The sequence below is a fragment of the Urocitellus parryii genome, chromosome 8 (genome assembly GCF_045843805.1).
Source record: "Urocitellus parryii isolate mUroPar1 chromosome 8, mUroPar1.hap1, whole genome shotgun sequence".
Classification (NCBI taxonomy): domain Eukaryota; kingdom Metazoa; phylum Chordata; class Mammalia; order Rodentia; family Sciuridae; genus Urocitellus; species Urocitellus parryii.
The window spans coordinates 95,295,326-95,319,197 of NC_135538.1; the positions used below are offsets into that span (position 1 = coordinate 95,295,326).

Below are 23,872 nucleotides of genomic sequence, written 5' to 3' on the forward strand. Positions count from 1 at the left end.
TGGGGGGTGGGGGGATGCGCTGCTTGAATTGATGAGCTTATGTGAGTGTTTTTCTGTTAATGCTTTTTTTCTGTGTCATCCTCTATAGAGTTCCGGGAACGCGTCCTATCGCTGCTCTATGTCTTCCTCTGCGGATTTTTCTGACGAGGATGATTTCAGCCAGAAATCCGGCTCGGCATCTCCAGCTCCGGGAGACACCTTACCCTGGAATTTGCCTAAACATGAGAGATCGAAAAGAAAGATTCAGGGGGGCTCCGTGCTGGACCCTGCTGAGAGGGCTGTGCTTAGGATCGCAGGTAAGCGCATCCTCTGAAGGGGATGGAGTGGGGATGAGAGTTGCGGAAATGCACCCATCTGTTCCCTGGAAGCCACATCTGGGAGCTGATGCACTGGGCAGTAATTTTACCTCAGGGTGGGGGAAGAAAAATGACTGTGTTTACATTGTGCCTCCTTTTACCGATAGAGCAATTTGCCTGCCTGCTGGTGACTAAGCTGTTTGGCCCTGCTTTCTGGTTGGTTGAATCCATTTATTAAAAATGCAAGGAAATATTTACAGACATCTATCTTAAACTTTCCTATTTACATGCTGTAGCCAAGCAGGCAGCCTGAAAGTATGAACTCCAGTGATTCTTCTTGCATTTGCTGGAAGCTGTGATAGAACAGCCTTCATTTTCATTTTTGCTCAGGGGCACTGAGCTACGCAGATTTAACTCAGGTAGAGACATGAGTTTTGGTACCCAGGATTGCAGAGCTTATTTCCAGCAACTTGGATGTCTTTTTTTTTTTTTTTTTAATGTAGCATCTCTGTCAGCATCATGTATCCACAGCAGCTTTCTGTTCCTAGTGCTTTTGAGGGTTTAGCCATCCAGTATTTCTGATGAATTAATATATGGGAGGTGCCAGTGTTTCTTTATTCTGGTATTCTCTTGCTTGGCTGTAAAAGCTGACCCAGAAGTGATGGCTTGTTTTACCCAGCTGACAGCTGAGAACACTGTGGAAATAAACCCTCCTACCCTGCAGTGTCCTGTGGTTTGTTTATGTTTGTTCTCTGCCTGAGAGTTGCTTCCAGGGCTGGTTGTTCCTCCATCCCCTCAATAATTTTTTTTTCTCCTTCTTGGAAATGGTTACTGGGCTGGATGGAGTATGTCCTTGGGCATTCTCTTGCATAGGCCAAAGGCTAGGTGTTTTCTGAGTTTGTTTCCGCAGCCAGAGGTTCAGGTCTCCTTTCCTCCCCTCTTCCCCACACCTAACTCTGGGAGGCCTTCCCCTCACAGTTTCTTTTGCTTCCCAAGATAATGGCAAAGTTGGGATGTTTTCTACAAGGGCCTGGAAGGTATAGACCCAGATTACAACCACCAAGGCAGCTGAGAACCCCCTTAGGGTTCCCCCATTGGGATTTTCTGATTAAGGGAAAAACAAACAGAGCCTAGCCAGTCATTCTCTAGTCAGGGTTTCTGAGGCAACAGCCTTGAGCTTCTTTTGGCTTCTGTTGTGAGATGCTGGCTGGGCTCACCCAGCCATTGAAGAGGAGGGGTGGAGTGGGAAAGGAGAGGAGGAGGGAGGATGGAGGCTGGGATCCAAGTGAGTGTGAGCAGAGGTGGCCTTGGTCTTGACTTTCAACCCCCTCTTATCCTCTTCAGTTACCAAAAAGTGTTTAGTCACTCAGGCCTGCCTCCTTGCCTGGTTGAAACCGTCCTGTAGGTCTGAGGCTCAAGAGTGAGGTGACATTATCTACACCTGTTATCTGCCTCAGTAGAAAGAGAAAATAGTGAAAGGAGGGTAGTGGGAGTTGTTGGGGCCCATGGCAAGCTTGGGGCATCAAAACAGGATCCTGTGTGTTTCTACAAAAGGTGGATAGTTTGCTTTTGGTAGTGAGAAAAGATCAGATAGGTGTTTGTTGGGGAATGAGATTATACAACTTGGGGGAGACTACCTGGCATAAGACATGAGAAGTTGTTACCAACCCGCAGTGTTCACTGTAGGCAGGGAAGGAATGGGAGAACTGGGAGTTTTAACAGGAGACATTGGACATACAGTTGATAATGATAGACACCTTAAAGGCAGGGACCATGAATTATTTAGTGTGAAATGTCCACTGAGTTTGTGGGGATGGCTATGAAATGGGTGGTTGAGACCTCAAAGTTATTGACTTTTAAATATTATGCTAATGGTTCAAAAATAAGTCAAAATAAAATGAAACAACAAACAGTATGGAAATGTACTACTCTTTTAGATAAATACTGGCAAATTGAATGTTTGTAATACAAATCCTAAGCAATAATCGTACATAGATGATATACTCAGTCCATAAATATTTGTTAAATTCTTGATGTGGCTGAATTATGAGATTCAGATATGAGTTAAATTGACCACTGATTATCCAGTGTGGTGATCAGGGTACCATTTATCTAAGGGAATCTGGTGCTGTGGACAGTTTGAAAACATATCCTTAAAAATTCCATTTCTAATTTTATTGCACATTTTCATAGTGTCCTTGAAACTCATCTCTTTTTGAAATTCATCTCTTGTAAGACTTAGGGTGACATTCAGAAATGGTTCGAGGATGTTTGTATTAAAAGAGGAGATGGTTGAATTTTTTTTTTTTTAAGGCCATAAAAGTGGAAGATTGTGAAAATGCCTACTGAGTTAAAAAGACCATATGGCCCGTGGGATACTTTAATTCATCCACATTGAATAATACTGACTAAGCTTCTGCAAGAAAATGGAGAATTGCACACGGTTCCACCTTCAAAAAGTTAGTTTAATATGATAAATGAATGTGTTGTCAGAGAGTTATACCTTGGTTGGAGAGATTAGTTGAAATGGCCGCCGCACCTAACATTTAAAGAACCCAGAGGAGAGTCTAATTAACTTGGGGTTGGGTGGAGGGAGGCATGGCAGGTTCCTGAAAGGTTCCTGAGAGGAAGTGCCACTAGAGCTGAGATTTAAAGAGCTTGAGGGAATTAGGGTGAAAGCTACTGCCACTTCAAAGGGACGGAACTACATGAACAAAGGTGGAGAGATCTGTTTAAATGGAGCTGCAAGTACTGTGTGTGACTGTGCACATCGTTCTGAAGAGAATGGCAGAAACTCTGTGGGTGCTTGCATGCTGTACTGAGGCACTATTTATGCTATAAAGGTGGAGAACCTCTGAAAGATTTTTAATACCCAGACCCTGGTGTATGTTAGGCAAGTGCTCCACCGCTGAGCTATACTCCCAGTCCCACTGTATATTTTTAAAAGTGCTTGTTCATTTATTGTAGCTTCATTATATTAAAATCTGAGACTATAATATATTCACTTCCTATTTCTCAGGGTCAGTGTGGGAATAAAATAACAAGAGGTAAAGAAGGGGGCTTTGTAGTACCCATTGTAAAAATGCCTTTTATATATGAATAATACAGATTTGCTGTTCTTAGCTACAAGATAAGTTGAGTTTTTCAGACTTGAAGTACATCGTTTATTACTGATATTAGTATTTAAAATTTTTTTGTTAGTTGTAGATGGACAGCATGGCTTTATTTATTTCTATGTGGTGCTAAGGATCGAACCCAGTGCCTTACATGTGGCTAGGTAAGCACTCTGCCAGTGGGTTACAGCTCCAACCCCGATATTATTGTTTTAAAATAAGAAGTTTTGAAGTTAGCATTGAATGATCAAAGCTCAGACTTTGGACTTATGCAAACTTGGATTTTAATTCCTTCTCTCTCACTAGTGTTTTGCTTGTACAGTTTATTGAAATTCTCTTAACTTCAGTTTCTTTATCAAAGCATAATTGTTGTGACAATGAAGATGGTGAATACAAAATGTTTTGTAAATTCCTTGGCACATGGAAAATGCTTTATAAATGATAACTTACTGATGGCCAGCTGCTCTTCTAAGCATTTACAATGTTATTTCATTTAGGCCTCCTGAGAGTCCTATGAAGTAGGTACTGAGATTTTCTCCATTTTTCAGCTCAGAATTTACTGAGGGAGGAGGATGGAGGATAAATGTCCCAAGGTCATAGGGCTGGGATCTGTATTCAGTCAGTCTTGACTCCTGAGGCTGGATTCTTTGCTGCTATACTTTTGTCCTTTCCCTGGGGAATACACTATTATTATTAGTACATCGACCAATATTACCATTCCAAGAATGCTTGGGGCAGAGGCTGTTTTAAAAACAACTCTCAATACTGCTTCTGCTCATTTTGACTAGCTTCTTAAATGGACAGTTAAAAATCACTAAATGTGCACTCAGTCTATATTCATAGAACTGGATGCTATTGGATTCAGTTTCTGATGAAGACTTTGACTATGCCTTCAATGACCTTACTCATTTTGAGATGGGGCAAGACAGTTTAGAATGACCTATGTCTGTACAAGTGTGGTCTCTAAGTGGAATAACTGTTAGGGATTTACTTGCTAACCCTTTCATTTCAAGAAGGTGTTCTGTAGACACCTGTTTGTTACTTCAGGAACTAATGTGCACGTGCATTCCTATTGAGTTGCTTTTTTTGTGCAAACTCTCATGATCTTTAAAGCTTAGTGGGAGAAGGGATCAAACTCAGAGCATAAGTGAGTGGTCTAGGTAGAAAAGAGAGATGTGGTCTTGCTTTATTTGGAATAATAAAAGTAGGCCAGTTGCTGAGGAGGAACTAAGTGCTCTAGTTCTAGCTGAAGTAAAATGCATTTTCCAAGAGAATGTAGTTTTTTTTTTTCCAAGAGTAACTCATTTTTATTTAAGAGTTACTAGAAAATGGTCCACATTTCACAACCCAATATCAAAAAAGAAAGAAATCATCAAGGACGAAAGGTCAGTACATATGAAAGGTGGAATCGGGAGGGATGATTAAGACAAGAGGTTAAGGATGGTCATCAGTGAACTGATTTATCTAATTACACCAAGAATAGTAAACTGGAGGTGGTGATGTACATTTATAATCCCAGTGAAGTGGGAGGCTGAGGCAGAAGGATGGCAAGTGCCAAGTCAGCCTCAGCAGTTTAGTGAGACCCTGTCTCAAAATATAAAAAGGGCTTGGGGATATAGCTCAGTGGTTAAGCACCCCTGGGGAACAATCCCAGGTACCAAAGTTTTAAAAAAAATAGTATTCATGGCTACTCAAAATTTATATAGTGCTGCTTGGGTGCCAGGCACTCTTCAAAACCCCATTTACTCTTAGAGTTCTATGAGTTAGGCAATGTTATCAATTATATTTTCCTGAGGAAGAGAGGCTCAGGGAGTCTAAGTAATTTGCCTTGAGTTGGTCACGCAGTTAGTGAGTGGCTAGGATTCCAACCAAGATAGCCTGACTTCAGTCATTATTCTTTTTTTTCATTATTGAATTATAATTACATATAACAGTGGACTTCTTTGTTATATATTTGTACATGCACATAATGTAACGATGTAGTTTTGTCAACTTAGTTCACCAGTTATCTCCTTTTCAGTCATTATTCTTAAACATATCTGTTGACAAGCCTGGGTACCAACTGGTTCCTTCATTGGACTTTTAAACTAGCCGGGGCATTTTAGTATATGACATTTCAAATTTCAGGGGACTATACTCATTTTACTCCATTTAATGGATACTAGTACTATGCGGAGTGAATAATAAGTAAAGAAAAAGAGGAAGGTGTCAAAGTAATCTGGGGAGGTTATGAATCCGTAGGTCCTCTGCGGAGCACAGCGGCAGATGCGCTGGCGGGCTCTGGGGGGCAGAAGGGAGGGACCGAGGGCTGGTCCTCGGGCTGCCGCTGGGAGGCCAGGGGCGAAGGCGCAGGCGCGGGAGGCCTGTCAGGCCCTGATGTGCCGGGCCACCTGCAGAGGCCATCCCGCCCCGCTCCGGGATGTCCCCGGGCGAGGACCCCAGTGCCCAGTGCTGCCTCAGAGTGACTCGAGTCTTCCTTTGCCATAAGACGGGTTGAAAAAGTGTTTCCCACATTCCTCCATGTCACCCCTTCCCCGGGGAGTACTGCTGACTTTTCGGCAGGGGGCTGCGCACATCGGTGGCCCTGATCTGTGGCTTTGTTTCCAGGCACCTGTTGTAGGTCCCAAATAGAAACGTGGCTTTTGGGGATCCGGGACCAGGCAGCCAGTGTCCGGGGGTGGGCGTGCTTGGCAGCGCTGTCAACCCGGGTGGGCGGACCGGGGGAGGGGTCCCGGGGATCGCTGCGGCTCTGCTTGGAAGGGAGGGGCCAGGCGGCGCCCGGGCCAGAGCCCAGCCCGCCCGGGCGCTGACCGCCGCGCTCGCCCCCTCCCTTCCGTCCCCCGCCCTCCTCCCTCCCTCTCTCCCGGGGCGCGGGCGAGTGTCTGCAGCGCGGCGGCCAGGAAATGCCGCAGATGCGCCGCGCAGCATCCCGGGCGGAGGCAGCGCGCCCGTCCTCTCGCACCGCCGTCGCGGCCTCCGTCGGGCCCGGAGAAGGCGCCCTGCGCCGGGCGAGGGTGCCTGCCGCGCTGGCCGCAGAGGGTCCCGGCGCCCGCCGGCGCCCGCCCGCCCCCGCCGCGCTTTCTGCTCCTCCGCGTGGTTTGGCGCTGCTCGTTGCCGCCCCCGAACTCGCCGAGATTTGTCGCTGCTGAAACCTGAGAGGGACTCTGGCTCCCCGGGAGCCGCGCGGCCCGCACCGCGGCCCTCCAGGGGGCCTGGGCGTTTCCTCTGCCAGCGCCCGCCGCCCCTCGCACCCCTGCCTTGCGCCTCCAGCGGCTTCAGCCTTCTTCCCCTTGTCTGCTGCTCCTTCCTCTTTTCCAGTTCCCAAGGCTGCGTCTTGCTGACTACCATACTGTCCTGGGGTTACGAAGGGAAGAGGGGAATTGGCCAGTCATCGCTTAAATAAACTTGGGCATGGCGGGTTACCTCTCCCCTGCTGCTTACCTGTACGTAGAGGAGCAGGAGTACCTCCAGGCCTACGAGGATGTCCTGGAGAGGTACAAAGGTATGTAGTCCCCTGCGCTGAGGCTGCGCGTTTGGGCACGGACCGGCGAGGCAACCGTTACCTTTCCTTAACCAGAGCCACCACTGCTGGGGCACTTGTAAACAGGTGTCTGAACCGATCTTGGGTATGGCCCAGGTGCTTTTGGATGGGATCGAGTACTCCCAGCGCTGGGTGGGGTGGGCGATGGTCCGGAGACGCCCTTGGATAGGCGATAGAATGGGGGAGGGAGGTTGGTTTCCAAGAAGCTCATTGCATTTTCTCTTCCTTTGTAAAAGCTCTTAAGTACTAAGCATAATCATAATTCTTCCTGGGATGGTGGATACTGATTAATTCTCTGTGGGATTACTAAAGCCTTGCTGTTCTTCCTTTGGCATGGGGTGCTGATGAGTTCTATTAAAAAGATTCTTGTGATCTTAAATGTATAGCCCATTTGCTGCTGAGAGCAGCACCGAATCATTTTCCTTAAAATGATTTTACTTATCTGAAAAAAGTTTACGGTTTGTGCCTGTGTGCTTATTCTGGCATATGGCAAAAATTATTTAATAGCCTGATGGATGAAAGACCTTATTCAGTGAGTTTGTTGTAAATTTAAAGAAGTATATTTTGAGATTTTTTCTTCCTATCTTTTAAGTGCAGAAAATTCTATGCCAGCCTGACAAATATTGATATTTTAGTATTATGTTTATTTTGTAGTTAAATGTTAGAGAAAATAGATATGGCACTCTTTAAGAGCTTTTTGCCCTTGAAATTATTTTTTAAGTGTGCATAGACTGTTTTCTTATTGTGACTCCCAAAACACCCTGTACCCAAAGGTAGCTCACAAGTGTGTGTGTGTGTGTGTGTGTGTGTGTGTACTAGTGTGAATAGTGTCTTTTCTATGGATTGGGTTCAAATGGCTTTTGAACATGCTTTGAGTTTGGTAACTCAATTTCTGTAAATTGAATGGAATTGTATGTTTAAAATGCATACATTTCTTTTAGTAGAAAGTAGAAATATGAAATCCTGAACTGAATAACACAATTCAAATTTCCCCAGAGCTCAAAATCTATCCACATTCATGTTTTATCTTTTTCTAGAATATATTTTATAAGTGAAATTCTTAAAACCCACATGGAATTTTGTAAACACACAACTGGAATTCCTTTGTGCCAAGACTCTATTGTGTATAATACTGCCACTGAGCAAGTGCAATGATATTTTAGGCTAAAGCACATTTGTACCATTTGTATGTGTGTGTGTAATTGTTTACCTCTGTATTTCCATTTTAAAATAAGGTTCTTACTCAGTTGTCTTGAGAACTTTAAAAGCGAGTATATTACTGTGTAGATTAGTAAACCTTAAACTGCATAAGAAATACATCTGTGTTCTATAAAATATGGAAGAAAAAAGTCTGAAAGCTCTACGGTGTATACATTTTATGCTTTTGGAGGAAATTACAGGTGTATGATTTTTTTTTTGTCACATCAAGTTCTACATCAGTGATATGTGGGTGATTTCAGGTAACGGAGGAAGCAGACATTGTATTTGTCTTTGTAAATACAAGCAAATTCAAGCTCTGAAGCCAATTGTACTTTACGCTATGCTTCATTTTAACCATAACCTTACCAACATATACTTCTTTAAACATTTTGCCCAAGATTTCACTGAAAAAGTGAGGAATACTTCCCTCATTTTCTTTGTGGTTTTGAAATGCTTAGGTCATCAGTTTGTACTTTGCTTTATAGATGTTCTATATTTCATTTAGTCTTGGAAAAGAAAGTCAGCTTATTGGCCAGTGTATTTCATGAAAAGCTAGAGATCTGGAAAATTCATTGTTTCCCGATGTGTTTGGAAGCCAGTTACAACTTCCCATCAGTATCCAATATGATGACTTCACTACAGTGCTTATTATCCTGATGACTTGCTATGGGGGCTGATCTAATCAGAAAAGAATTGTAGGCTTTGAATAGGGAGTGTCAGTTCACTAAACTTTGAAAGTACAGTTGCTCATTTTCTGAAATCATGCATTGTTCAAAAAATTTTATGTTTTCATTTGAACTTACAAGAGATTATTCTGATTTTTTTATTTCTGACAAAGTTCCTTGGGTACAGAATGAGTTTACATTCATTTAGTGTATTCTCAGGTTGCCAAGTTATCATATGCCCCAGCTGTTGAGCACTGTAAGTGGTAGAGTCAGCTGGAGCAAATTCATAATTTGCCTGTTGCCAGTGTAAAATGTTAGGAATTGTGAATATTAGATTTAGAAGTTGAGAGTTTTGCTAGGCCTTGTCCTGAGACAAGTTTTGGAAGTACTTCAAACCAGGCCCTCTGTAGAAAAACGAGAATAGTGTCGAATGAGCCCTAATTATTTATGGTGTGGTCTATTCTTGTGTCTTGCTTTGGTCCTTACTTCTGAGTAAAAATAGGCAACTGTTTGCTGAGTTAGAATAACACAGAGAGTTATGTACTACAAAGAAGGGTTCTGTGTTTAGTTCATATTTTAGTCTGTTACTTATAAAATATATTCATAATTAAAATATTTAGGACCATTTGATTAAAAAATATTACTTCAGTTGATACCAAAATTAGGGAGAATTAAGGTATATATATATTTTAATAAAATATGACTATTTTTGTTTGTGCTAGAAATTGTCCATGTTACTAACTTTTCTATATAGTTAATTTTCCAGTGTATTTACTGTGTAATACATAACATATTTTAGTAGGGCTGAACATAAAAGATGCATAATGATCTCTCTTGCCATCCTTCTCAAGCATAAGGAAACTAATTTATACTATTATAAATAATTAAATTAATTAGCTATCACTTTAATCTGTGAAATTGTTATTGAAAGATTTTTTTTTCCTAGCACATTGTTACTCTTTTATATGATGTTAAGTGAGAAAATGAGATAATCAGTGTGAACCCAGTAAATTTCATTCTATCCATTTTAGACTTATTTTTAAAATGTTAAATTAGTTTGGTCTGACAAAATGGTTATTTTTTCATTGATCTGAAATTAATGCTTTTCCTAGACAACTGTAGTAAAAGCATTACATTGTTCTCTCTGAAAGCTGAATGGACAGTCTAGTTAGTTATATATAATATCACTTAAACCCAAAGATTTTATTATTTCACTGGGTAATTGCTTATGTGCATGGTGTCAGAAGCATCTAGGAATACTATAGTCTTCCTTTTCAGTTCAGTTTCATGGCCTCCCTAGACATGTGATTCGTAAACCAACCCTGTTGTTCAGGTGAATTGAATGTTGAAGTATAAAGGTTTTGGGGGATTTCTCTCCCTATTTATAACACACCTGTGATGTTGCTCAGTGGTTTTCTTTCTTTCTTTTTTTTTTGCTCAGTGGTTTTCACTTGGTTTCCAGGACTCTACAAACACTTGATTTTATATTTCATCTGCTCAGGATATATTCATACAAAAGCAACGAAACTTTTATATTTCTGCCTTTGGGTCCTTGTGCCTCAGGAGCCTGGCTCTGTGGGGAGATGGAGCATTCTACCAAAGCATATTCATGGTTTAATAGTTATATAATAGGTGAACTCTATGCTGCATCAAGATAATGTAATGTTGTAGCTAGTTATAACAGTATTCATCCGGGCCTTTTCTGTTAAAAATGAAACAGGTTTAATCTGTTGAGTGTTCCTTGAGATTTTGGCTGTTTCTATCAGAAAACAGGTGCTTAACCAAATAGATGTTTTCTTTTTCATAGCTACTGGAAAATGCAAGGGAGGCAGGTCAGGGGTATGGACTACTTTCATTTGCTAAGAGGGACCTTTCTTGAGCACTTATAGCATATTATGTGGTTGTTTTTGTGATCCCAAGATAGCTGCTTCTCTACCAACCTTTGTGTTTTAGTTCCGAGTGAGAACTGTTCGAGGGGTCACCCCCATCTGCAAGGTAGGAAATATAGATTTTTAAGCTTAAATTTTAAGAATTTTGTGCCCTGATCCAAACTGTTTGTACAGAAAAAGGAAAGATGGCTACTGGCTTTGCAATCAGCAAGTGTCTGGCACACAGAGGATAAACTGTCTGTGCTGAAATTGGAAACTTGAAGTTGGGACACATGTTAACAACCATAACGCAATATGTTTGACTTTACTGAAGTTTGAGGGAACATCTGAGAGCTCCATTGACTTCTCTGAAGATTTTCAAAATGACACAATTGAATGCTTCATAATGTTACAACATTGATTTGAAAAATAAATTCCACAAAATAATTAGAGTTTAAATACACTAAAGAACTTGTTTATGCCTCATGCCATGAGGAGAACATACCAGTTTAGGAATGTGAGCAACTATGAGATATTGTTAGTGAATTTAACTTTGAACTTCACATATACTGATGCTGTTTTTACTTTCTTTTGTTCTGATTTGGCATTACTTCAACTGTTCTTTAGTCAGGTATTTAAAAAAGAAAGCTTCATGCTTTTTAAAGCTTGTAATTTTTTTTTTAAATTTGGGCCATTTGGAGATGGTTATTTATGGGTTCAACACAGTTTTGGGTAATAAATGCAAGGAGAAGAGATAGAGCAGTTTATTAGTTACTGGTTATTTTGTAGTTAAGCAATGAAGCTTTTGTATTTCTGCCTTTGGGTCTCCTGTGCCTCAGGAGCCTGGCTCTGTGGGGAGATGGAGCATTCTACTAAAGCATAGTCATGAAATTGAAGATTATGAAAACATCTGAAGCTATAGAGGCAATCAAAGATGGACTAGATAGGCTGCCCTGTCATTCTGTTCTAGTTCCACACCTGAGTACAAGTACTGAAAATGTATGTGAATCATCCAACTCTTTAAACCCAGTTGAGCAGATCAAGGGAGAGATGATTTGTACTTCAGAATGCTTATTAATTAAAAAGAAACCCAGAGTCTTCTGTTACATGCTTGGGACTTCTCTCTCTATAATGACTTTTTTTTTTTTTTTTTTTTTTTTTTTTTTGGTGCTGGGGATTGAATCCAGGGCCTTGTGCATGCGAGGCAGGCATTCTACCAACTGAGCTATATCCCCAGCCGCCTATAATGACTTTTGAATGAAAGAAAAGACTTCTATATCCATTTCTTGGCTCCTCATAATTTTGTGATTACTTTCTCTTTACTTTCAAAGAGGAATTTCAGGCATTTGCTGAGGTATATCACTGTTTCCATAAATTATCAAATGAACCAGCCTTCTCTTTTGGTCTATTTTTTAACCATTTTATTTGCTGATGTTTTCCACCCTATTTCCATATCTCCCAAAGAGGAAGCAAATAAATCTGCTTAAGTTGGGTGTTAGAAGAAAGCTTTGTGCTTGGGGTCAAGTGAGATTTTGTTGAAAAGATAAAAGTATCAGGAGGAAAACTGCAAGATGAGATCCTATCATAACTGTTCCACCTCATTGGCATAACCCCAGAATCCATTTTGAGTTTTGGCTGCTGGACAGAGGTGGTCTGAGGGAGTAATTGGGTAGAAGTTATATGAAAGTGGATGAATGATGGAGAGTTATGCTGGGCCATATTGAAAGGGTCTTGAATGCCATATTCAGGACTGGATTCGGCCCTTTGGACAGGGGAACCCTTGGTGACCCTCAGCAGGATGACCAGTGAGGTAACTGGTAGCAGTGTGGAGGTCTGAGCAGAAGGAATACCTAGGAGGCAGGACACAAGTTAGGAGGAGACTGTAGTATTAAAATAGCTTCTAAATTAGAACTTTAATTCTCTTTTTTGCAACTGCTGCCTTTTCATAAATAAGGATATTAAGGCTTAGAGACTTTTTCTGAAATCATATAGCTGTCAGTGATGATAACAGTGGCATTTGAACATCAAGTGTATGTTTGACATAAAGCTATATATTTAGAATTTCATTACACGGACTGGGAAATATTGCAAAAAGTTTTTATGAGAACATTTTTTACTAGGAATCTGATTTTCTTAGTTTCACTTTTTTTCTGGGTATTGAGCCCAGGGGCACTTAACATTGAGCTACATCCCCAGCCCTTTTTTAAAAAAAAAAAAATTTGTATTTTGAGACAGGGTCTCACTAAACTGCTGAGGCTGGCCTTGAACTTGCTGTCCTACTGTCTCAGCCTCCAAGTTTCTGGAATTGCAGGTGTGCACCACCATGCCTGGCTCAAGTCTTGTCTCTTAAAAAAAAAAAAATCTCATGTAATCCCTGCAATGATCTTATGAAGTATGTGTTATCCTCCTTCTTGTACATAAGATAAAACAGAGGCATGGAATCTGATTTTAATCTACAATTTTCTAAGCTGTTTTAAATGGACACATGGAATAAGTATTAATAGTTTAAAAGTTCTTAGAGATATCAGTTCAAATATTAAGTAGATTTTGGAGCCTGAAATGTTTTATCTTAGCTGGATTCTAATGATTAAATATCCATGAAAAGAAAATAAAATTTTTAATATGAGCATTTCCAGTGTATATTTAGTTTGAAGAAATTTAAAAAAAAATTAACTTTGGTAAATGTCACCAGTGAATGTGGCTGCTTTGAGACATGCCTGAAATGTTTCCCGAAAGGAACTGTCAAAGGGAATTGACAAAGTCTTGATTTTTCTCTAGTGGGTGGAAATATTTCCCAGTGGATCCTAGTATTAAAGATACTGTACAAAGATACTATTGTCACAGGGAATTAAAAACATGGCCTGTATCTAGTGTTATAGTTTTCCATGCTGGCTATGCTAGTGTGATGATATGGATTCTTGATTTTGGCATGAAATAATGCTACTTGGTAGCTTATTTTATTCTACATTTATTAAACCAGTGTGGTAGATAAAATAGGGCATTTGAAATATTCTGAGCAGTAAATATTACATAGGTAGCCAGTGATTGAGTTAACTTAAGAACTCAAGTGCTCTGACTTCTTCTAGGCCAGTAGTAGCCTTTTAGCCTTTTTTAAAAATCAATAATCAGTAGACTATATTTTAGATTTTTTTTTTTTGGTACCAGGGATTGAACTCAGGGGCCCTTGACCACTGAGCCACATACCCAGACCTATTTTGTATTTTATTTAGAGACAGGGTCTCACTGAGTTGCTTAGTGCCTTGCCTTGCCATTGCTGAGGCTGGCTTTGAACTTGAATCCTTCTGCCTCAGCTTTCCTAGACATTGGGATTAAAAGTGTGCACCACTGTGCCTGGCTAAACATTTTAGGTTTAAAGAGAAACTGAGTTGAACAAAAAGTTCAGTTCTAATATGTTCTTTCCCCTTCCCCATAGTTTCCCTCTATTGACATATTGATGTGGTACATTTGCTACACTAAGATCCACAGTTAATATTAGTGTTCACTGTTGTACAGTTCTGTGGGATTTGACTAATGTATAATGTCATGTGTCTGTCATTACATACAATACAGAATAGTTTCACTGCCAAAAAAAAAAAATCTATTCTACCTGTTCTTTCCCCAGCCCTTGAACCCCAGACAACCCCTGATCTTTTTGCTGCTTCTGTAGCTTTGCCTCTAACATACTGGAATGTTATATATTTGGAATCATATAGTAGTATTATTTTATTCCTGAATAATAGCTCATTGTCTAGTGTACCACAGTTGATCCATTCACCTACTGAAGGGCATCTTGGTTGCTTTCATTTTTTTTGTCAATTATCTAAAAAAAGCTGATGTAAATGTTTGTATTCAGGTTTTTGTGTGGACATAAGTTTTCAAGTCATTTGGATAAAGGAGTACAATTTCTAGATTGTATGGTATGTTTACTTTTATCAGAATCTGCTAAGCTTTCTTCTGAAGTAGTGGTCCCATTTTCCATTTCCACATAAAAGAGTTCCTGTTGCTCCATGTCCTTGTCTGCATTCTGTGTTTTTCTTAATCTGATGGTAACAAAGTTCCTGAGGCTGGATGATTTATAAAGAAAAAAGGATTATTTTGATTCATGATTCTGTTTAAGTTCAGGCTGCCACATCTGGTCAGATGTGACAGCCTGGTGAGGGCCCCATGCTGTGCCATATCAGAAGTAGAAAGGGGGAAAGGGGAACCAGATTTGTACAGGAGCATTTGTGCAAGAGAGACAAGGGGAGGTGCCAGATTCACTTTATAATGATTTGCTCTCTTGGTAACAGATCCAGTCCCAGAGATATAATTCACTCCTGGGAGAAGTAATCCAGTCTTTTGACAAAAACAATGCGGTTCATGAGGGTGGTGTCCCCATGACCAAATCACCTCTTAAAGGCCCCACCTCCTGAGGCTGCCACATTGAGGAATTAAACCTCAATATGAGTTTATCCAAACCATATCAGTGTTGTCACTGTTCTATATTTGAGCCATTCTAATAGGTTGTAGTGACATTTCACTGTTGTCTTAATTTGCGGTTCCCCAGTGACATATGATATTGAGCATCTTTTCATGTGATAATTTTCCATTTATTTATCTTCTTTGGTGAGGTGTCTGCTCAGAGCTTTTGCCCACCTTTCAATTGGGATTGTGTACTAACTGTTGAACTTTAAGAGATCTTTGTATACATTTTGGCTGCCACTCCTTTATTAGGTATATATTTTGCAAATGGTCATAGCCTTTTTATATCATTACCTTCTTTTGGTGCTTTCACATTATTGCATGTTATAGATATTATTTAGATAAATAGAGGCCTGGTTATTTCCTTTCTTATGGTCACAGTGTTATTAAGTACTGTTGCATTTTGGCTACTTCACAGTGTCCGGTGGCGCAGAGTTCAGCAATCTTGACAGTTTGCTTTGGTGTATCTATACAGGCTGCCGCAGCAGTTCAGGTATCCAGTTAGCTGGCAGCTATGATGCTGTATACCACTTGAGTCTAAAATTAGTAGAACTGTTCTATTTTTAAGGACAGACTGAAATCAGTAGTCATGTCCTGCAAAACATGTGAAAGTTAAACTCAGGATACTGGATGACTTCTTTTAAAATGTGATCTGAAATAGAGTTGGATAAAAAGTAGTTAGTTGTAATTTTTTAGAAAGTTATTATGGTGATGTGGGTGTCATGTGTATGTATACAGTATATCAGAACCTAACCTTTATGCTGTTACCCCTTAGAGTTAATATAATGCTTTTATGTAGATGGTCATGTTTGATTTTTAAAATATGAATTCATTTAGAGCAAAGCAACCAGATTTTGCTCATAGCATATTTTAGAAGATCCACATCCCCTGAATATTCATGAATGCTAGAACACCAGACTTAATTGCCTTTGCTAGGAAAAAAGTGACTGATTAAAGAGCTATTTGATGGTTCATTTTGTGATCTTTGTGGAAACTTTACGTAACAGAAACTAGAGAAGATTGAAAAGATTGATACTTGGTAGATGAAAAGCTGAGTGATTGAAACTCAGTTTGATTTTACATGTGTTAAGAATTTTATACTCTATTAAGCAAGGGCTTATGTTCATGAAGGTGTTTTGCAAAGTTATTTGGATGTCCTTCAGGCAATTTCAGAAGCTATAATAATTTAGTTACTATAGATACTTTGTAGTCTTTTTACTTTTTCTTTGAGTATTATTGGAGGATCTAAAGCAGGATTAAAAGGTTCTAAATTACAGAAAGCAGGATGCTAGGTCACTTTCAGTTATTTTGTTAAAAAATGTACTTAATACCTATCCCTTTGCATTTAAAATGTTATGTAGAAATTTAAATTTGTGCTTCAGTATAATTAAAATGATAAATGCAGTGAAATACTTTTACAATTAGAGCATTCCTTTAAAAACATTTTTGCTGCATTGTTCCCAACCCTTCTGGTATTTCTAATCAGAAATGAATTGATTATCTGCTTCAATTGAACAGAGTACACACACTATCCCCTGTCCTCCAGCTTCATTATATTTTATACTTCGTATTTCTCCAGAAATACTGGGAAAAGAGCACTTGGGGCAGGGAGGAAATATTCACACATTTGGTACTTGTGGTTTAATTCTCAATAATCATTGATCCTGTGCTTAAAAACTGCAAAGGAACCAGGGTCTACAGCAGGAGGAGGGTCACCATTGAGTATTCTCCTAAAGAGCACAGTTTGGTGAGGAAGGGGAGCTGGCTGCATTGCTGAGTGAACTCTACTCTAGAGGCAGGATCTGCACATAGGGTGGGGTGGGGGTGTTCACAAGCAAGGTTGGCATTTGAAAGAGGGCATTGTGAGGGGGTGGTTTTGTATTGCTCTGTGGGGGTGGGTGATGTGGGCAGAGGTTCCTTCCTCCAAGCTTACCATTTCATTTGCATAATCCAGTCTTGCACTTTTTTTTTGCATAGTGGGAAAAATACTGTTATAATGATTTAATTCATATTTTGTTAAAACCAGACAGATTTTGCTTATAGCTAATCAGTGATGAATTGAAATTTTTATGCTCCATTTTTAAGAACTCTGTTATATCACAAATATATTATCAAATCTTAGAGTTTAATAGTGAGAAACATCTTATAGTCATGCCTCAACAAATGTAAAGATTGAATGAGACACTTTTAGCATGGTTGCCTCAATCTGTATTATATTGATGATCATAATCATTACAGGACCTTCTCGCTATGGTTTTACTTGTAAGATCCGATTTAAGTTTTATACCAGTTCTCTGAGGCAAGTAAGGCAGGAGTGCCCTTATTCCAAGGAGATTGGGCTCCCAAGATTGCATTGCCTGGGTTGCTGTCTGGGGACTAGAATTCTGATCTTCTGAAAACTAGTCTAGAAAACACTATAGATAATTGTGGCCCATCCTTAAATGCACCCAGAAATTGTCATCAGTCATAGGGGCTCTACTGTATTTGGTGAGAAGCGAATAGTTTCAGTGTAAGTTAATAGCAATTGAATATATTCTGACATTATTGGCAGAGTTCTGTCCATATATTTAGGAAGGAGAGAGTATAGTATATTTGAGCGAAAAATTATCATTACCTATTGTTTGCGTTGTTGATTGAAGCAACTATTCAAATTATGGGGTTTACACATTTAGGCAGAAAAGGTACAGATATCCCATTGATTATCAAGACATAATTTCTATAGTACTCAATGCTGAAGGAGGAACTATGAAAATTGTTGGGGGAACATGGAAAGAAAACTTGTAACACAATTTTGCTAACATTTTTGGAAAATAAAGTATATAAAATATGAATTAAGAAACCAATCTCAAGTTTTTTATCCAAATTAATTTTCTGACAAATTTTTATCTTTTTCCATTACTTTTTTCTTCTTTATATATAAAATTTAAAAAATTGGACGACTGTGTATAAAGGTCCATTTCCTGTTTATTCACTTAGCATATGATATTTTCTAATGCTCTGAAGTATTACTTCATAACATTTTTAATGACTGATTCATGCATTTATTTATGTAGTGGTGTAAATAGTATCTTGAAATGTTTAAGCAGTTTTGTGTCCTGATAGTTTTTGGTTAATATTATTACATTAGTTAATATTTTTCTATTTAATTACAAGCTTCAGAAAAAAAATGTTCAAGATAAGAAAGCAGTCATAGGAATTATATAAACAAGTTAGTGATTATTGTTTATAAAATATTGCCTGATGATTGAATAGATTCTTGAGTTATATATACAATTTAAAAATCAAACCACTCTGAATTCTAGAAGAATGCAATGACTTTCAAGCAATAATGAGATCTGGTTTCCATTCTTGGCTTTTATGCTGATTAATTTTGGATGGCTCATAAATTAAAATGAATGACTGCCCATGTTTCTAATTATAATAATTGCCTTAATTATTTCATCCTTTATTCATTTCTTGAATGTCCCCCACCCTGCTTTTATTTTGCTCTGGGGCACTTGACAACAGAGCTACAACTCCAGCCTTTTTATTTTGAGACAGGGTCTCCCTAAGTTGCTGAGTCTGGACTTCAACTTGTGACCCCCCTGCTTCAGCCTCGTTGGCATTATTTTCTGACATGCTTTCCATTTATTGTTTATGGCATCTACTTCATCTTCTATTTTAGAAATGGCTACCATATTTGTCATTTTAAATTTTTTATAAATTATAATTGATTTCTTTTGAAAACCCCTTAAAATGTTTTCTAGACTTTTGATGTAGTTTGTAATTAATTATTGCATTGTCTTTCATTACTGATCTTCAAGACACTGAATGGCACTGCATCAAAGAGTACTTTAGAGATTAAGATTTATTTGAAGTATTGATTGAAGTAGAATTTTTTGAAGAAATTCACATTTAACAAGTTTCCCCACTCTGATTACATGAATACATGATATATAACTTAGTGCCTTTGAGAGTGTGCCAATGTCCTCATTTTGGAAGTTTTTAAAATTATCACCCATTGTATTGCTGTGTTGTTCTTGCGTGTCTAGGTCAGTGTTTCTTTTGTGTTTAGTTCAGTGATCATCACATATTGTCTTGAGGAAGGGCCAAAATGTCATCCTTGCCAAGGCTCCTTCGTCGTATTTGGTTAAATGGGAGATTTCTTTTCTGGTACTTTTAATTTTTCATTTTAATGATGAACTTGAACAAGCAATTCCTGATGGGTCATTTTTCCCCCCAAGGTTTTCAATCCAGTGCTTTGGAGTTTGGGCAGAGCTGTAACTTCACATCTAGAAATAGGGTCCTCCACTTTGAGGGGGGGTCTTATTCTGGGGGATTGCTGAAGTAGTTTGAATTTGTTTCTCTCTTCCCCTGTCTCCCACCCTGCAATCCCCATTAGCAGAACTTTGCCTCTAATCCTGAGTCTCCTCTCCCAACTTGCCCATCCTTGAAGAATTACCGTTGCTTGTGATCCATGTAAGGAGAAGACAGAAACATTGAGTATGTTGATTTTTAGTCCTTTCATTTTATATTTAAGAAAACTGAAGTCTAGAAAAATGGAGTCAATAAAGGAAATAGCAAAACCTCAAATTTGAGGTCTCCTCATTTCCAGTTCTTCATAATTGATGCATTGATGTATCCTGTTTTTTTTTTAACTTGTAAATAGAAGAAATACTTTCATTGATGATTTCTGAGCCACCTAATGAAAATATCAAGAACTACTAGAGGATTAGGAAGGAATGGTGATGTCAGTACTCTGTGTATGCAGTGAGAGGAACACTCAGGTTTCAGTGTTAAATTCAGTGAGTCCGAGAAGATAAATTGCATGCAGCAGGCTCATCAGTGTTCTGAGACTTCAGGAACTAGATTAGGCTTAATATACACTGAATTATAGCATGTAGTTAAAATATTCTCCTCCTTGAAAGGTTGAAAGCTTGCATCACCCTAGCTGTTTCCTAGTTAACTATAAGATCTGGACAGACCAGTGGACACTGCCTGCTCCTCACCCCCAATCTATCACTGCTTCCCATGTCCTGCATTCTGAGAATATGGTGGAATCTGGAACCCTCCCTCTCTTTGGATCGGGACTGGATAGGAGAATATTAGAGTCGAATATGGTACACTGTGGCCTTAATTCTAACATGTTTAGAGAGTAGGAGCAGCAGTGGAAGGGATGGAAGGTTTGGTTTTGCATTCACCTTAAATAGGCATATGTTGTGTGTGCATGAGTGGGAGAGGGAGGATGGAGAAGGAAAGGTCAGGAAAGAAAGGAGAGGGAGCCTATGTGTTGGTATTTCTAGTGAGCTGGGAGATAGAGGCTTTCAGGTAAATGGCATCCAGTCTTTGTCCTTTGGGTTTGCACGCATACATCTTACCTCCTTACTTGTTCCCCTGCTTGGTTGTGTTTATGGCTGGCTGTCCCAGCTTCCTCAGCTCTCTCCAGGAGAGCAGCCGTTAAGTGTATATAGTTGAGAAGGATGTGATTTGGAAAGTGTGTTTATAGTAGGAATGTGCCTGTTGTATGTATTTATTAAGCATTTTAATGGATCTAGTTATATATTTTGATTATTATTCCCAGTTGACTATAAAATGTCAATGTATATTGTACACTGATGATGTTGTCATTTACTGATTTTTAAATTATAAATACAACTTTGCATTAGTCTGGATTATCTTTTATTTAAATGATATTTTAGAGAGAAAACATGTTTTCAAAGAGTTGTTTGGAATTTACAAGTGAATTTCCATAGCCAAATCCATTGGTAAATTGGAGACAGCTTGTGAATTTTTTGGTGGGGTGGTGCTGGGATTTGAACTCATGGCTTTGTACATGCTAGATAAGCAACCTCTCAATGAGCCACATCTCCCACCCAGTTGGCAAAATTTTGAACACAAACGAAAAGCATTTTAGAAAAAAAAATTACAAATAGTATTTTTTAAAGGTGGTGATCACATTCTGTCATCATCTTCTAAATGCATTTATTAAAACATCTGGTGCTAGCAAGAATGTGGGGAGAGTTCTCTCCTCCCCTGTTGGCCAGAGTGTGACTTGTTACCACCTTTTTGGGAAGGAGGCGGATGCTGAAGACTCATATGGGTGCGCATTCTCTCTCTCTCTCTCTCTCTCTCTCTCTCTCTCTCTCTCTCTCTCTCTTAATGGACACAATATTTTTATTTTGTTTATTTTTATGTGGTGCTGAGGATCGAACCCAGCACCTCACATGTGCAAGGCAAGCGCTCTGCCACTGAGCCACAACCCCAGCCCCTCGTATGCTCTTTGACATATCAGTTATTTCAGAATCTATCCTACAGGCAGAATTTAAATGTAAGGATGTTTATTCTGTTATTATTATACAAAATTCTGGAAACAATGTGAATCACTATAGTTGGGGATAGTTGAATAAATTTTTGATACTAAAATATTAAGCAGGTGATAATGAATATGAGTTAAATCTCTAGGTATTGATGTATATAACATTTCTGCCACACATTATAAGAAAAATTAAAGGACTCAGGATACCACCCCCCACACACATTTATACACACACACAGAGCATTTTTATTAAAAGGGAATAATTGTATTTGCAGACAAATGTGAAAGGATAGAATCCAGACTGTTAACAGGGACTAAGTCCAGAGTGAGTTTATTTTTCAAGCTCTGTATTTGACATTTTAAAACAAATGTTTATTGCTTCTGGAACAGATATAAACATCATCACAAAGTAGGAAGTTTAAAAGAAGAAAATTAGTAAATATTCGCATGCATATGAAGTATTGTTGTTTATCTAGAAAAAATCCCCCATGTGATTTCGACAGGTATAATTTATAAGCAACATTGGGTATTAAGTGACATTAACTTGGTAGACCATCTGGCACTTTCATAAACAATTTACAGACTTACGGTTTGTGCAGTTGTTTACTGTTGATGTGGTCCATTATGTCCTTGGCTATTATTTTCGGTGTCTGATTTGATCTTACACTCACAGGCTGTCTTCTTAGGCAGATTCCAATGGGAAGAGAAGATGCTGACTTGAGACATATAATATGTTCTCTGAGGAGTGCTATCCTTAGCTAGAGTACTGGTTTGTTTTCTAAAGTTACCTTTTTGTTCATTTGTTCAAACAATTTAATAAAATTGAGTGCCCATTACATACACAAAGTTGAACAAGATGGTGTTGCTTTTCTTTGGAGATCTTGGTCTATTAAGGAAAATCATCAGGATGAGTCATGGCAGGATTAAGATGCTGAACAAGCAGTAAGAGGGGAATACTCTGAGAGTCTTAACTCCTTTACCTGGGGAGACCATTGTGTTCTGTACCCTTAACTTTGTTTCATAACGTTTTGTTTCTCTGACAAGTAGGAGTAAATAAATTTTAGTAAACTTTTTTTTTCCCTCTTTTCTAATGCTAGGGATGGAAACCAGTGCTTAATGCATACTAGGCAGATTCTCTACCACTGAGCTCTATCCCATCCCTTGTCGTTTTTATTTGGAGACAGGATTTTACTAAGTTGCCCAGGCTGACTTTGAACTTTCAATCTCTCTGCCTCCGACTTCAAAATAGCTGGGATTACAGGTGTGCATCACCACATCCAGCTGTTAGTAGACTTCTTTTATAGCACAGTTTCTTTTTCTCTGGAATATAAAATAACCCCAGGATTTCCTTATGTGGAAAGATATAGAAATATAGTAGGGAAAAAGAAAAGCAAATTACATTTTAAAAAATAGTATTATCAAATAGTAGACCATGGAATACTTTTGAAATTTTTTATAGTCTGGAAAACTATAGAAAATATATACTTTTTTGTTTTACTTTTTTTTTTAATACCTCCATTACTTATCATGGTACTAGCATACTGTAAATGCTTAATAAAAAAAGTGATTGCATCAATTTCTACTGAGGGCATAGGGCTTTAAGATTTTTCTGAATTTAACCAGGTGTGGTGGTATTCCTGTAATTCCAGTGACTGGGGAGGCAAGTCAGGTGGATTCAAGTTGGAGGCCAGCCTCAGCAACCTGATGAAACCCTGTTTCAAAATAATAAAAAGGCAGGAGCCTGGCAGGGTGGTGCATACCTATAATTCCAGTCGTGTGGGAAGCTTAGACAGGAGGATCACAAGTTCAAAGCCAGCCTCAGCAACTTAGTGAGGCCCTAAGTAACTCAGCAAGACCCTGTCTCTAAACAAAATATTAAAAGGGCTGGGGATGTGGCTCAATGGTTAAGCATCCCTGGGTTCAACCCCTGGTACCAAAAAAATAAAAAAAATAAAAAAGGTCCCAGCCAACCTGCTTCCTCTGATGCCTCATTCTGAGCTATGTAAACACTGCCACACTTATGGCATGAATTGAAGCATTTAGCTGATCCCTTTGAACACGTTATTGATGCATATATTGCATTAGGTTCTAACATAAGACATACATTTTGCAATTAGAAGGCAGCTGGGGTACTTGACCATTATTTTGAAAGTGAATATTAGTGCTTCAGCTAGATTGACTGTGGGCCTGTTTGATACTGACCTGAGTTGCTAAGTAATGTCAGAGGGCAAAACAATTTGGAGAGATGTGTGGACTGTATCTGATGATAGTTTGGCACTTAGCTTTTTTCTCCTTACGGTGGCCTCTGTATTGAACCATGGCAGATTAGCCTTGTTATTTTTAAAGAACACTGAATCTGTTGGGTTTTGGCAGTACAGAAACATTCTGTGGTGCAGTTATAGATTAAGGTTTATGATCCCCTAGGACAAAGTT

The 23,872-nt window shown here is 39.0% G+C and overlaps 1 protein-coding gene across 5 annotated transcripts in view; it reads left to right on the forward strand.

The window, feature by feature from the left end:
• The first annotated feature begins 6,693 nt into the window (after nucleotides 1-6,693).
• Dst (dystonin) overlaps nucleotides 6,694-23,872 on the forward strand; it is a 334,297-nt gene continuing 317,118 nt past the window's right edge. For all 5 annotated transcript variants that reach the window (XM_026398944.2, XM_077801782.1, XM_077801781.1 and 2 more), the window contains exon 1: nucleotides 6,694-6,911. In XM_026398944.2, the coding sequence (XP_026254729.2) occupies nucleotides 6,821-6,911 (91 nt within the window). In that variant the 5' untranslated portion in view covers nucleotides 6,694-6,820. The remainder of the gene's footprint in view (nucleotides 6,912-23,872) is intronic.